The sequence below is a fragment of the Cavia porcellus genome, unplaced genomic scaffold (assembly GCF_034190915.1).
Source record: "Cavia porcellus strain 051 isolate PalLab524CR breed Dunkin Hartley unplaced genomic scaffold, mCavPor4.1 scaffold_19, whole genome shotgun sequence".
NCBI classification, from domain to species: domain Eukaryota; kingdom Metazoa; phylum Chordata; class Mammalia; order Rodentia; family Caviidae; genus Cavia; species Cavia porcellus.
The window spans coordinates 66167954-66182641 of NW_026947502.1; the positions used below are offsets into that span (position 1 = coordinate 66167954).

Genomic DNA, 14688 nt, shown 5'->3' on the forward strand with positions numbered 1-14688 from the left:
GAGAAGCACCTACTGTGTGCTGAGCATAACATGTTGTAGATATTTAGTACTAGAAAGTAATTATATAATCTTCATATCTTGAGACTTAAAGTACTTGGTGTTCTACTGTGAGGGAGAAAGGCACAATATATGTGGTCTCGAGGAGACTGCTGTGGAGTGTCATACTGGCACTGGCACTAGTTCAATGCACAGACCCAAAAAGAAGTAAACGTTGTTTTCTTTTTCTTTCTTTCTTTTTTTTTTTTTTAAACCAGGAATGAAACTCAGGACCTGGCCCTTGCCCTGCAAGTGCTGTGCCACTGAGCTATATCCCAAGCCCTAAATATTGTTTTAATAAAAAGGCCATTCAGATCATTATTAGTCTTAGGAGAACAATAACATCTTACTTTTTTTATTTTTATTTTTTAGATAGATCTCACTGTGTAGTTCAGGCTGGCCTCCAACTCTTGGTGATCCTCTTGCTTCATCATTCCAGTGTGCTTCCACACCCAGTATCTTACTTTTAACCTTGGTAACAACCGCCTTTCCTGCTTAGGAAAACAAATTCAGACATTGCCTGGCAAAGGAGCGCATCACAGGAGAGTGGGTGGGAAAAGGAGGCCCCACAGCAACCTCTTATCACCACTTTTACTCAGTGTCCTGTGGAACTGGCCATCGTGGCGGTTGCTGTACCACTGCAGTGAGCATGGGTGGAGACATTAAATTATATGTTTTGTCCAACATATATTGTGACAAATTTGCACAAGACCCTACTAGATTCAGTCCCCAGCACTGTAAAACAAAAACAAAAAGCAGACGTTATGGAAAACTACATCTTAATATTATTCTAGTTTTTTAAAATTCAAAATAGGAAATTATTTTGTATCTCCATATATCCTAAACAGCCTGCTGATTGAGTTATGGCATGTAGGCCAGACCGGACCAGAATGAAGAATCATTTCTCTTTGATCCATCACCTCTAGAGCTCCAATGTTACGCCAGTTTTATAGGTGACTTCAGGGCTTATGCATTCTGGGACACACCTGAATTTAGATTCTTATCTGCTTTAACCAAAGCAGGCATTTCTTTGTAATTTCCTGCCTTCTACCACAACCATCTGCTGAAAAGAATCTAAGTAACTTCCAGCCACAACAGAATTTATCCAGTGACCTCTCATAACCATCCTTTTTTCATAACCCTCAGTATATCTTCTCTTGCACTTCATCGTTTATGGCTGTGCATGGCAAGTTATTAACCTTGAAATAAGGCCAAGTCTAGGAATACTTAGCTACTTTCCTCTCTTTTAAGTTTTTTGTTTGTTTTGGGTTTTTTGATACAGGGTCTTGCTATTTATATGTAGTACAGGCAGGCCTTGAACTCAGTATATAGCCCAGGCTGGCTGCAAACTCACAGTGATTCTCCTGTCTCAGCCTTCTAAGTGCTAGGATTATAGACATAAATATTTCATATTTCCTTGCCTTCTGGTAGTACTCTGCAATGTCTTAATTTAGCTGTGGAGAGATGTGGGATCTCCTTGTGCCAAACAATAGATTTTCTGGGGCAATTTCCTAGTCAACTATCTCATCATTCAGCTATGCTTCTGTTCCTCCATTTAGCCCTGTTCTGGTTCTTATTACTGCTGGTACTGGCGCTCTGTTGCCCAATGCTGAAAGCAGGAAGGAGCTGGGTGATTTAGCCTATAGGTGACCCTTCTGCACACTGCCTTTGCATGCATGGTGTGAGACTGTAAACTCACATCTCTGAATCTCAGTTTTCCTTCAAAAGTTCCTTTGTCTATCTCTGCACCAGCAGTGCTGGAGGAGGTGGCATTCCTTCTTCCCCTCCACTGCATGCTCTTCCAGGATGTGTTGCTTTGAGCACTCTGTTAGACTTGTTGCATTTGTGATTCTTGGCTCAAGTCCCTCTTAATATTACTACTTTGAGCTCCAGAAGGGCTGAAAAAGCTACTTAAAACAGAATACATTATAATACTGTTTGACAGACAAAAACAAAAAATTCCTGCAAGAGGCCACCTTCACATCTTATACTTGTCCCATTGTCTATCTTTAGAGAACATTAAGCAGAGTGGGGTACTATATGCTGTATAGTTTATGTACCCTGCTCGCTACCAAAGGTCTCAGGGGTTTTTTCATTTGGTTTTGGTTTTTTTGTTCATTTGGTTGGTTGGTTGGTTGGTTGGTTGGTTGGTTGGTTAGTTTTGTAGCAATGAAGATCAAACGCAAGGCCTCACACATGACATGTGGGGCAAATAGCTGCCCTGAAGCTATATCCCCAACCCATCAGACAGTTTAGATATGGAGATATTTCAAATGTGATCTCAAAAAGCTCTTCAGGAGCTGTAGATATCACTTGATGGTAAAACGCATGCTTAGCACATCCAAGGCCCTGAGTGTGGTCTTTAGAAGCTTATAAAAAGTTTCTTTAGAGTTTATATTAGGCTTATGAACAGTCTACCAGAAATCAAGAAACTAAATCAAAAGAAACAGAGTGTGCAGAGGCATTAACAGAAATTTGAGAGAAAAAGTGGCCGAGACATACATTATTACATGATTGGCCTCAATTTTTGGCTTTAGTACTAATGAAAAGAACTGCAAATGAAAACATCTTTGTGATATGTAGATCAGCATTGTAGGTGATTTGTTTGGCTATATGTGTATACTTGTTTGTTTGACTAATTCTCCAGTACATTGAGAAAGTGGGGAAATGGCCACCCTTACTTGTTTGCAAGCTGAAAATTAGTACTTGCTTTAGAATGATTGGTCACATGTCTGAAATTTTAAAGAGGCATATACCAATTTGACCCAGGAATTTTAAGAAAATGATCATAGATCTACAAAGCCTGTCTACAGAAAAATTTAACACATGAATACTAGTAGTAGCAAAAACTTGAAATAAATTTCCCAACAATGGAATTAAATTATATTTTAGAAAAACTTTATAATAATTAAAAGAAAAGAACAGTTTATTAAATAGTACACATAGGACTGGGAATTTAGCTTATTGGTAGAGTTCTTGCCTCACATCCACAAGGCCTGGGTTCCATCTCCAGCACTGTAAAAAATAATAACAATAGTAATAAAAAATATTAATAGTATGATTTTTCATAGGTAAATGAAACATTTATAAGGACATGTTTATCAAACTCTTGAAAAATATGAGTCTAAAACTCTACTTTTGGCTCTGTGGTGAAGCATGTGGCAAAAGAAAACTGTTTGTGTTATTTTAGTTACTTTTCCCATTGCTTGAACACAGTCTCTGATGCCTACAACTTAAAGAAGAAAGATTTGTTTTGGCTCATGGATTATAGTGGTTTCCGAAGAAAACCAGTATGGTGGAAGTGCCTGGCAGAAGAACACTGCTGGCTTCATGGCAGGGGAAGTGAAGGGAAGAAGCTGGGAGGGAGACGTGCCCCTCTGGGCCGTGTCCCCAGTTATCTGCCTCTTCTGACCAGATCCTACCTCCTAAAAGAAAATTGTCTATCAGTTCCCATAACCCAGTCAGGCACCCTCCAGAAGCCCTGCCTGTGAAGGAATGAGACTCCTTGGGGAAATGTAGATAAAAATCCTAACATCAAGACTAAGTGATAAAAAAGAGAGGGAGGGGGGAGGGAGGTCCCCTAATCTCCTTCAAGGACATTTCTCCCACTGCCTGACCTAAAGAACTCTCAGCTAAGCCCTACTTCTTAAAGGTTCTACCATCTCCCAGTAGCACTGCAGGCTGAAAACCAAGCTTCTAGCCAGTAGACCTTTGTAAGACAGTCTAGATTGCAATTAAAGTTATAGAAAAAGAAAGATCTTGAATTGTTCATTCTTAGGTCTACAAAGAAAAAGAAGGAACCTCCATTAAACTAGGATGTAAGAAGCATTTTGTTAAATTCCAAAGAGATGTTTTATAGCCTTTGGGGGAAGGTGAAAGGAAGGCAGGAGAGTGGGCTGTGGGCCGAGGCAAGGGGTGAAGGCAGCAGGAGGGGCTGAGCGGTCAGAGTGGAGTGTGTACTTATTCCACGTGGGAGGCCCTGGGCTCAATCCTCAGCACACAGAAAAACCGGCACCAAGAGCATGCTCAGTGAGATCCGATGAATTAAGTCACAGCTAGAACATACTGTTCCCAACAGAACCACGGGACTCACTGTACTCCAAAGCCATGCGTACAAAAGCTACCTTTGTTTACTTTTCTTTTTCTTTCTTTCTTTCTTTTTTTTTTTTTTTTTTTGGTACTGGGGATGGAACTCATGACCTCACACTTGCCAGGCAGACACTTATGCCACTGAGCTAAATCCCTGGCCCTATTTTCTTTTTTTAAACATGTGAAAATGCAGGTTAACAAAACATGTTAATGTGGTATTTATCCAGTTACTTTACCTAAATCCTTCTTTCTTAAATGGCCTAAACAAACTCATTCCTTTGCTTTTTTGACTTTCGAATGAACCAAGCATAGTAACACATAGTATAATCCCACCACTGTAGGAGGCTAAGGCAGAAGAACTGCAGGGACAAACCAAACCTGAGCAATTCAGTAAATCCTGTCTCAAAAACAAACAGAAAATTTATTTTGTTTTAAAGAGAAAAAAGAAAACACAGATAAGCCATATGAAAAACAACAAAAGCAAAACAGGGAAAAAAAGCTATATATAGGTTTTTCAAAACAAAATGGTAAGATTTTAACAATGGTTGTGATACTGCACATTACTATCTTCAAAGTAGTTGCTCAGTAGTTGCTAGACACAGGAATAAAACAAAACAGTAAAATGGAACAAAACATTGAATTTCAAAAACAAGACAGTTGCCACAATTGCCCCCACTGTTGCCACAACATACATTGCTGTCCTCCAGGTAAAACTTGGAAAGAGCATAACCTTATAGTCTGCCTCTGGGTTGCTTGTTCGTTTTCTTCTTAATTTTATTCTGGCACTTCTAGTCATACTCCCTCCTCCAGGTTAAGTCACTCTTCCCCCTTCTGGTTTACACTCTCTGATACTCACAGATAATAGTAACATTTCTTCTAGTTTTCAACTGAGTTTGCGTCTACCTATTTAGTCCTCCTAACTCTGTCTCATAAACCGATCCTTTCAGCTTCTTAATCATCCCTTTATGTTTCTTTGAACTTATTCCAGTTGTTCCCCGTATTTCTGGTAATGAGTTATCTGAAATGGAACACAGGGCCTCATGGTTTCCCTGAAACCATGTAATGCAGAGAGGTCCTTCATGGGGTAGCACCCAAGCCCAGCAGGCAGGGCCTTTGTCACTCTCAAAAAGGTAGTGTGACTCATGTTGAGATCCAATATTTCAGATATTCCTGAGCTTGTGGAAACAGCCAGCTATGTTTTCCGCTTCCTGCCTTAGTTCACACAGTGTCTCCACTTGAAATTATCTCTGTCTGTCTTGTATTATCAGCGACCACATTCTTTAAGAAATACTTCCTCCCCCTTCTCTTCAAATTGAAAGCAGTAATATTTTCTCTCCACTTCTGAGTGATCATTTACTGCCCAGTTCACTTTTTTACAGGTTTTTTAAATATTTAATTCACATGCCATATACTTTTCCCATTTCAAATATGTAATTCAGTAAGTTTAGTATGTTCTCAGAATATAAACTAGAGTTATCCAGAATCTTCCTAAGAAAGCCTGAGATGGGAGCCTGAAACAACACAATCTCATATCATTCCCTAGTTGGCTTCAGTTCCATGAAAGTCTCAAGAACTATACCCTTTCTATCTGCTGGTGTTCCAGGTTGTTGTCTGTGCAGGTATCTTAGTATTTGGCTGCTGTGGCGAGCACTTTTGCAGCTATCTTGACAAGGCACCTGTCCTAGCTTTCCCTGTGTGACACGACCGGACCATCAGATATACCAGGACTTAGTGTGCTCTTAGTCTGGCTAGGTCATTCAGGGCCAGACTTAGACCGCATCAAGCACTGGTGCATCTCAAGGATTTAGTAAGATAGTCATATAAAGTACAATGTAATACTTGACATGTTGAAAATGCTTGATAATGTTAGATGTTATAGTTAATTCTACTAAATAAGTAAGATTACCCAGAAAGAGCACAGCGAACCACATTTTAATTCCAGTGTCAAAATCTACCTGCTATGAGCCAAGAACTAGCATAAAGAGTAGGGAATAGAACTAACCATCTCCTTTCTGTTCTCTTTGTTCATTAAATCCCTGAAACAATTATGTCAAAGTGTTATTTTGCCAGTTTAGAGATAAAAAGAAACCAAGGTCAAATAAAGTAAGAATTGGCAGAGGTGACATTGAAGGGGTTGTTTCTGGGTTTTTTGTTTGTTTTGTTTTTTGGACATATGATTTTGCTATGTAATCCAGACAAGCCTTGAAGTCACTATGTAACCCAGGCTGACCTCAAACTCACTATCCTCCTGCCTCAGCTTTAGAGTACTCAGTTTACAACCACTTGTACCACACCCAGTTTTTATTATAAAATTTTAATTCCCCCCTTTCCTAAAACCTGCCCTGCCTCATACTTTTAGTCTAACTTGTTCAGTTTCCCCACCTAGTAATTGTCAAAAGTAGATCTCCATTCTCCTTCACTTTAACTTCCCTTTGACAAGGCTGAAATACATGTGGATCCTCCCCAGCCCTTGGTCCTGCTTTGTCCTCTTGAGCTCTGACCCGGGCTTGCAACAGTGACCTTGATATAGCCTTCCGTCCACTCAGCCTGACATGTCTTTCTAACTCTCTGTGTTACCTTCCAAAAAGATTGAGGTGATCATGTTGCTGGACTGTTACGAAACTCTTGGACTTCCTTTTTTCAATGTGGTGTTAGTTTGGGTTTGTGTTTTAACCAAATGGTGTCTGAACCAGCTTCATATACCTTCTGACCCTCTCCTGATGTTTCAGTTCCATTCCTGTCATTCTCCACCCACTCTCTTCATCTTAGGCTCCAGCCATCCTGAATGTTTCACACGTCCTCAGGTCTCTCCCAGTCCTTGCTAGCTCCACACATCTGCATTTTTCTCATTTGCTCATAAGCTTCTTCTGCCTTTGATCTCCCAGACAGACTTCTTTTTACTTCTCAAGGTTCAGATCCTACACACCTTCAGTAGCATCTTCTCAAACTCCTCTGGGATGAAATAGACATTATGTCCCCCCACAGCATGTTTGTGCCTCTTCTGAGCCCTGGCTATGCAGGGTTATAATGTATCTATTCACATGCTTGCCACCTCCATTAACCTTCATACCAAATCCATCCATTTGCAGTTCCTAGCACATAGTAAGCACTTGATAAATTTGGCTAAATGAAGGAATGTTAGAGAAGGTGTAGAAAACAACAGGAAGTTAGAAGTATGCTCACTCCTAAACAAGTAATCTTGAGCTAAATGAATGGCCTAAGTAAGGCCTAATGTACAGAATAAAAGTGATTATATAACAAGTGCTAATAAGTTTCTCTAAGGCAAGGAGTATCATGCAATGTTGAAATGCTGTCTGAAATTATCAGTGCCCTTCTCTCCCAGTTGTTTGTGAGACTGTGGCACCATGGAGAAAACATTCTACCCAGGGTAAGAGGATAGGGTTGAGTCTCAGCTTTGCAAATTAGCAACTTTGAGCCTTGGACTGGTTTCTCACTTTTGGGTTGGGTTGGGCTGGGCTGGTTTGCTTTGGTTTGGTTTAGTTTTGAGACAGAGTCTCATTATTGGTCTTGATTTCACTATGTAGCCCAGGCTGGCCTCAAACTCACAGCCATCCTCCTGCCTCGGCCTCCCAAGTACTGGGGTTACAGATGTGTGCTACCACACCTGGCTCATAGTCTCTCCTTTTGGCCTCATTTTCACAAAGAGACATTTGATATTTACTGTTATACTTTTTTTGGTAATTTTTATGCAGGGAGACGACATAGAAAGTGCTTCTTGTCATTTATTGATAAGCAGTAATTCTTTTTTTTTTTTTTTTTTTTGATGAGCAGTAATTCTTAACTCAGTGCAAATAAGATTATCTGTATTTTATCTGAACTGTACCTCTCTTTTCCCTTTCAGCTTCAGCATGAGTTAGAAAAGTGTGAGCGGGACAATGCAGAACTGCAGGAGTTTGCCAACGCCATCCTTCAACAGATAGCAGACCATTGCCCTGACATCCTGGAGCAAGTTGTCAATGCCCTGGAGGAGTCATCCTGACCCTGCCTTATGGGAAGTGGCCAACCCAGCAGCTGAGAGAGTCAAGGAGCCAAGAAAAAGATAGTACAAGGGATAGGCATCCAGGAGCATCTTGGCACCAAACATTACAAACTGCACCCTGTCTTGCTCACTTGAAGAAGTGTGGTTCCAGCCTGTTTCTATATCTGTCATCTTACTCTGCCTTTCTGCTTCAAATGTTGTCTGTGCATTAATTTTCTTGGTGTCCAAAGCAGGCAAACGGCTGTGTCTCCATGAAGAACTGACCTCCTCTCATCAGAAGTAGGGAGCTGTGGAAGCTAGTGCTCTACCCTCAGAGGGACATGAAGTAAAGAGCCCACTCCCTTCTGTCCTCTGACAGGACAGCCACATCTGGAATCTCTCCAGAATTCAGCAGAGTGAGCAAATTCTCATGTGGAGCAGAATGTTGAGTGGTCTAATATCACAGTGGGTGCTTTCTCCCAAAAGGGTGAAAATATTTCAAAAAGCATAGATAAAGAGATAGGGAAAGAGAGATCAAAGAGGAAGAGGCAGCCAGCTTCTCTTTTTATTCTCATTTGTGTTTGTTTTTCCTATATAGTGGTTATAGAAGTCGGGGACAGAGGCTGACCTGTGCTGGTTTAGCTAGCGCTAACCTCCACGTGTGTCTTCACACCGGCCCTGTCGGCCTTATCTTCTTTGCTCTGATCCTCCTCCATAACAGGAGGATGTAAGTGGTCCTTCCCCTGTTCCTCTTCTCATGCTTCGTTGCTAGATAAGTATTTCTAACTGAAAAAAAAAAAAAAAGAAGAGCTTGATATATAGGGCCCTGTTATCACCTACTGCAGCCTTACTGCTCCAGAAGGTAACGTTCCTTGGGGTTAGACTAGTTTCTCCCTACATCTCCCAGAATGCCTCCTGCCTCCCTACACCTGCACCCTTCTCCTGCAGCACAGTAATTTCTGAAGCCTGAATCCTTCACTCCACTTTGCCCCAACCTGTGTTCTCAGAACCCAGGCCTTATTCACTATCAGGAACCCTCTTTACACAAATGAATTTGTCTTATGCCACACACATTCCATCCTGCATTCCTTCATTCAGAGAATACTTATGAAAATCCCTACAGAGTACAAGTCAGTGTGTCACGTAGCCATCCTTGAAAGTGTCTCTTTTCGGGGCTGGAGATTTAGCTCCGCGGTATAAGCGCCTGCCTTGCAAGCAGGCAGTCGTGAGTTCGATCCCCGGTACCAATAAAAAGGAAAAAAGCCAAAAAATTAAAAAGAAAAAGAAAATGTCTCTTTTCAATGAGGGAAAGGTATGGTAGGTTCTTTGACACATACTTGGTTAAGTCAAAGCAGTAAGCATTATATCTTTCCCTACTCCCATCTGAATGGTGGCTTTAGGAGAGATTTTAAAATCCCACAAGGTCAGCATTTCTCATTATAAAGGAATTGATGCATTTGGATTTTCATCACCTGTTTGTAGTGTCCCATTTGATGGGCCAGGATTTGGAATATCCTTAAGAGTATTCTGTTTAAGGGGCTGGGGATTTAGCTCAGCAGCATAAGCGCCTGCCTTGCAAGCAGGCAGTCGTGAGTTCGATCCCTGGTACCAATAAAAAGACAAAAAAGCAAAAAAAAGAGTATTCTGTTTAGGGGACTCTGAGTACCCACTTGTAGAGAGTGATTTTTTTTCACATGGAACCCTGAACTCAGCCAGTTCTATGCTGAAATCAGAAAGGTGTAGGTCCAGATGAAGGAATTAGAATTTTAGAGACATTTTTCCCAAGTGTAGACAACGACAGTTGTAAATAATTAGGCACCAAGAGATAAGCACTTGACCCAGAGCTAGCCCTCTGAACACCACAAACCCTCTAAACATTTTTGTCTTTTTATCTTGATTCTCTTTTCTCCTTTCCCAGTTACCCAAAAGATTTCGTGCTGCATGAAAAGACCTGATAGCCATCAGTTTATATTAGAATCTCCTTGCCTGTCCCATTAACTTACATAGTCACTTCTCTAGCCCCCTGCTTCCCTGCTGTAAAACAGTCCCTTCACGTGAGAAATTGTGGAATGTTCCTTATTTAAGGCTTTAATGGGCTCTGTCCATAACCCCTCACCAAAATGCATTCTGCTGGGCAGCTGGGCAGAGGGGATGCAAAGGCTGGCCAGTAAGTGGTGGTGACATTCAGTTACCTCAATTCTCTTTATTTATTGACTGCTGTACGTCTTGTAGAAAATCTCATTTTGCCCACCATAATGTAAGGAACTGACGCATGGTAATGACCTTTACAGCAATAGGGTGAAATAGAGAAAGCATAAGAGGTCATCCCCAAGGCAGAAGCATGGCCCTAGCACCCTGGCATTTTGGTGTGTGGTTTTCACTGTATCTGATGTCTTCTCTTTGACTCAACCTCCCTGAGCAACCTCCCCTTCAGAAAGGCTGTAAAGCCCTCTGACAAGTGCTTCTGGGAAGAAAAATTTCTGGGACAGATACCTCTATGCAGCCCTGCAAGGAATCTCCATAATCTTTCTTGGGTGATGATCTAGCACCTCAGATTCTGGGGACTGTGTGGCTAAAGTCTGACAGTAAACATGGCCTCCCTTTATATTGTAGGGTCAAAGTTAATTCAGTTTCCAGCAGTGAGAGCACCTCAGTGAGTTCACATCATTCACTGAGCCAACATTTATTAACAACACAACTCCCATCACACTAGGATTTATCATTCCATGACCCTCTTGTAGTATTCATGACAGTACAGGCCACTGCACTGCCAGGTAGTGTGCATAGCTTTGAGAACTCACTGCAGGTCTCCTGTAATCTTCCCCATACACATCCGTTCTGTTGACAACTGCAGTTGCCCTTTAATACTTAAATCAAGGTCATTGTGAAGAGGACTATGAGAAAAGGTGGTAGAATCCACATGCTGTGGCCCTGTTGGAGGTATTTTTCTCCTGCCCCTTTCAGGGGAGAAGTGGTCTTAGGGGTAACTTGGAGGAGGTAATTTCTGTCCCCTCCCACCTCTTTTGTTTCTCTGCTTGTCAATATTGTCTGTATGATTCAGCATTTCTTTAGTCTTTGGTGCATTGGCTAAAGAAGTGCTGTGTGTTTCTCATCTTTTCATATATCTGTATCCCAGATAGTCTTCGAGTTATCAGTGAAGTATCTGAATTGAGATTTGCAAGGGATACCATGTGGAAAAGACTTTAATTGATCTTTAAGAAATAAGAGACTCCCAAGTTTATCTCAAGTCTAAATTTTGTCCTTGAGCCTTACAGGCTAACGATCTAAGTGCATTGCTTTCTTTACATTGGAATTTCAGACATCAGAGAAGAGCAGATTAAAGCCAGGGCCACCTTTGTTGCTGCTAGAAGCAGCATGACTTGTGACTTTTTGTCAGTTAAAATACGCTTTTGCATGAGAAGCTGGTTGGCTCACCAGTCCCCATCGTGAGTGGAGAAGGGGAGAAAGTCACAGAGTTTTTAGTCCACTGCTGTCTTCATCCCTGCCCACTGATGGTCATGACTGCATCTGGACTTGCTGACCCAGGAGCCATCTCTCCCTCCTGTTTGACTGCACCACTTATGCATAGGCCCATCGGCTACTCTCAGGGTTTTCGAGGAAACAGCAAAGCAAGGAATATGTTGCTTCATAAAATGAGATCCTCGCGTGGCCTTTCCTAAGTTCCAGTGCACTCTGTGTCAGTGGTGACAGTGACTTTCCTATCTGCCTCCCCATCCTCATTTCCCCACTTGCAAAAGTCCAGCCCTGGGAAGAGCATGAGGAGAACGGACTGCAGTACAGCAAGCTGCCCTGTGTGAGCCCTGCCCTCCATCACTGCCAATTCCTGATTCTCAGGAAGTGACTGGAACCCTCCAAAGAACATTTTAAAATAATCTACAGTTTTCCCCATGTGACAGAGAATATTAGCCAAAAAGAAAATATGCATTAGTGGAATCCTTCTGAACAAAATGGCTGTCTTTACCTACTCTTTTTAAGAAAAACTTTCCAAACTTTTTAGTGTTAAACTATAACCAAGTGTCTCCTGAATTCTTTTCAATATGTTTAGTGAGTGCTGTGACCCTGTTGTAGGTATTTTTCTCCTGCCCCTTTCAGGGGAGAAGTGGTCTTAGGGGTAATTTGGAGGAGGTAATTTCTGTCCCCTCCCACCTCTTTTGTTTCTCTGCTTGTCAATATTGTCTGTGTGATTCAGAGAATTGGGGCAGTTACTTTGTGTCCTTTGCTGCAAATACTAAAACATTAAAAAAAAAAAAAAAAAAAAGTAGGTGTAGAACTGAAAAAAAAGCTGTTTTTAAAATGCAAACCAATATCATGTTAATAAAGAAATTCAAGCAATGGGGCAGTCAAACTCCTCCTCATCCTCCCACGTTGGCTGAGGTATCAGCCAGGCCAGCCACTTGGGAAATACAGTGACCACACGCCAGGTAGGTGACTGCCCGGATGTGGCTGACAACTGCCGAATAAGAGAAACGAGAATCTAGGGGCTCGGAGGCTCTCAGTCGTGCCAGGATTCTCCCATCCATCCTCAGGATCTCTGGGTAAAGGTTTCAGAGTTGGAGACCCAGAACTACCCTTACTCCATCTAGGTTCCTGCTCAGTGTGCCTAGCATTGTGTGGCAACTGGCTTTGACTCCTTGGCCCCTGCCTGGCAGGCCACAGGACCTTTTTCCTACCCACTTGGTGCTATATCATCCATTGACCATCCGTAAGGTCCACACTGGCCAGCCTGCAATCCAGGTGCAATGAATTGTTCTCAGAACTTGGTTTCTTCTGACTCAGACCCTAAATTTCTTTCCCTTGAAGCTTTTTAAACCCAGATCTCCCAGGCCCAAACTCATTCTCTCAGCCCCAGAGATGTCATGGTCAGAAAAGGAAATGAACCATGCTGAAGCAAGAACCCACCCCTGGGCCGGAATGAGCCCTTCAGCCTGCCCTTCTTTCCGTGCCGTACCAGTATTGCATCCATCTTCGGAAACAGCTAGACCTGCCGGGAGGCACTTGCCCCCTGTCAGGCTGGCCTGCCCCACTGCAGAACTAGGAGCCTGCCACACGTTATCAGGATAGCCCGCATGGGCACTTGGAATTCACTCCCCTATTTGAGGAGATACGTGTTGCACTTTAGTGGGGAGCCAAGGAGTACTGGGTACCAGCCCATTGTAGCTTGAGTCCCCTTTGATAGCAGTAGCAGCAGCCGAATGGTGGTATCTGTGATGCAAACACACCTGCTGCCTTCCACTGTACACGTGTGTCATTACTGGAGTCGTGTTGCCAGCTGAATAAGGACATTCAAAGAAATTGTGTTCTGTTCAACTTTGCCTTGTTTATTATTGTAAACACTTTGTTCATTTTTTTCTTTTTTATTCACAAACTAAATCCATCAGGAAATTACAAAGTTATTTAAAAACTGTGTGCTGTGTACTTCTTTTGAGTCTTTTCATCTGACCATCAGGCAGGATGTGACCTCCAGTTCTGGAAAAGAAGTAAGAGACCAGTGGTTTTCAAGTCAGCTCCAGTGGTATAGGTAACCTAGAGCCAGGGGACTGACAGCACACTGCAGGGTTTGTAACCTTCTCCCAGGCCCACTGGGGTGTTCTCACTAGAGGGCCACATTAGGTTCCTACTTGAACTCTGGCTGTCTTCTCAAATTCCATCGCCAGCTCCTTTTTCCTCTTCACACCATGAGCTCTGAGATCTGCCACCCAGAGGTGGGGAAGCTGCTCACACTAAGACAACAGCAATTATGGTCCTGTCTCAAGAAAATTTTGCTCAGGATTGGGATTTGTGCTTCCATGGAGTATGTTCTGATTTGTTAAATCTGTGCTGAGTTGGCCAGCAAAGTGAACACCAGGAGGGTAAGGGAGCCAGGAGATGCTGTGAGAACTGTCACCACCACTTCTGGTTTTGTCTGGGGTCTTAGGCTCAATAAGAAATTATCAGAAATGATTTTTAATGAGAATTGAGTAGCTTCATTTCTTTGTCTACACTAGAAACAAATCAGAAAGTCTGGTTTCTGTGTTTTCTCCCCCCTCCCCCCCCCTCCAAGTAAATTATGGTACCCGCTGTGATCGACTGGTGGAGTGGGTCCACACTCCTCTAGTAGCTGGCTCTCCAGGCCTCCCTCTCTCCAGGCACAACAGCTGCTCCGAGGTTCCACCTGGTCAGGGAGCACTTGGGAGGTGAGCACTAGGTGTGGAAAACTTGCTTGTAACTTCATCCAATGGAACAGGAATAATTTGTCTGGCAGAACATGCATTACATACTATAAAAATTGCAACCACAAGTAGATGTGTCCACAGGGGCTGTCAGGTTATACTGGTCAGCCATTCCCAGGGCATTCCATCCATTCATCATTTTTGACTTGTCTATTCATTCTGTGGCCTCTTGGTACTCTGGATCCAGATGTCATGGGTTTGAGAAAAATGAGGACTTCTGATTGAAAATTTCATCCATTGGATTTTTCTCTGTATTGGGAGAATGTGGCTATTGGTTTTTGAGGTGGAATGCTTCAGACTGGCACAAAGATGTAAAGAACTAGTCAGGGCCTGAGGTGAGACCCACAGACTTTA

General features: G+C 42.4%; 1 protein-coding gene across 6 annotated transcripts in view; it reads left to right on the plus strand.

The window, feature by feature from the left end:
* Erc1 (ELKS/RAB6-interacting/CAST family member 1) overlaps positions 1–13529 on the plus strand; it is a 521572-nt gene extending 508043 nt beyond the window's left edge. For 5 of the 6 annotated variants that reach the window (XM_063231309.1, XM_063231311.1, XM_003463708.4 and 2 more), the window contains one exon: positions 7988–13529. In XM_063231309.1, coding sequence (XP_063087379.1) covers positions 7988–8125 — 138 coding nt within the window. In that variant the 3' untranslated portion in view covers positions 8126–13529. The remainder of the gene's footprint in view (positions 1–7987) is intronic. The other variant, XM_063231314.1, reaches the window with a different exon arrangement.
* Positions 13530–14688: the final 1159 nt, after the last annotated feature.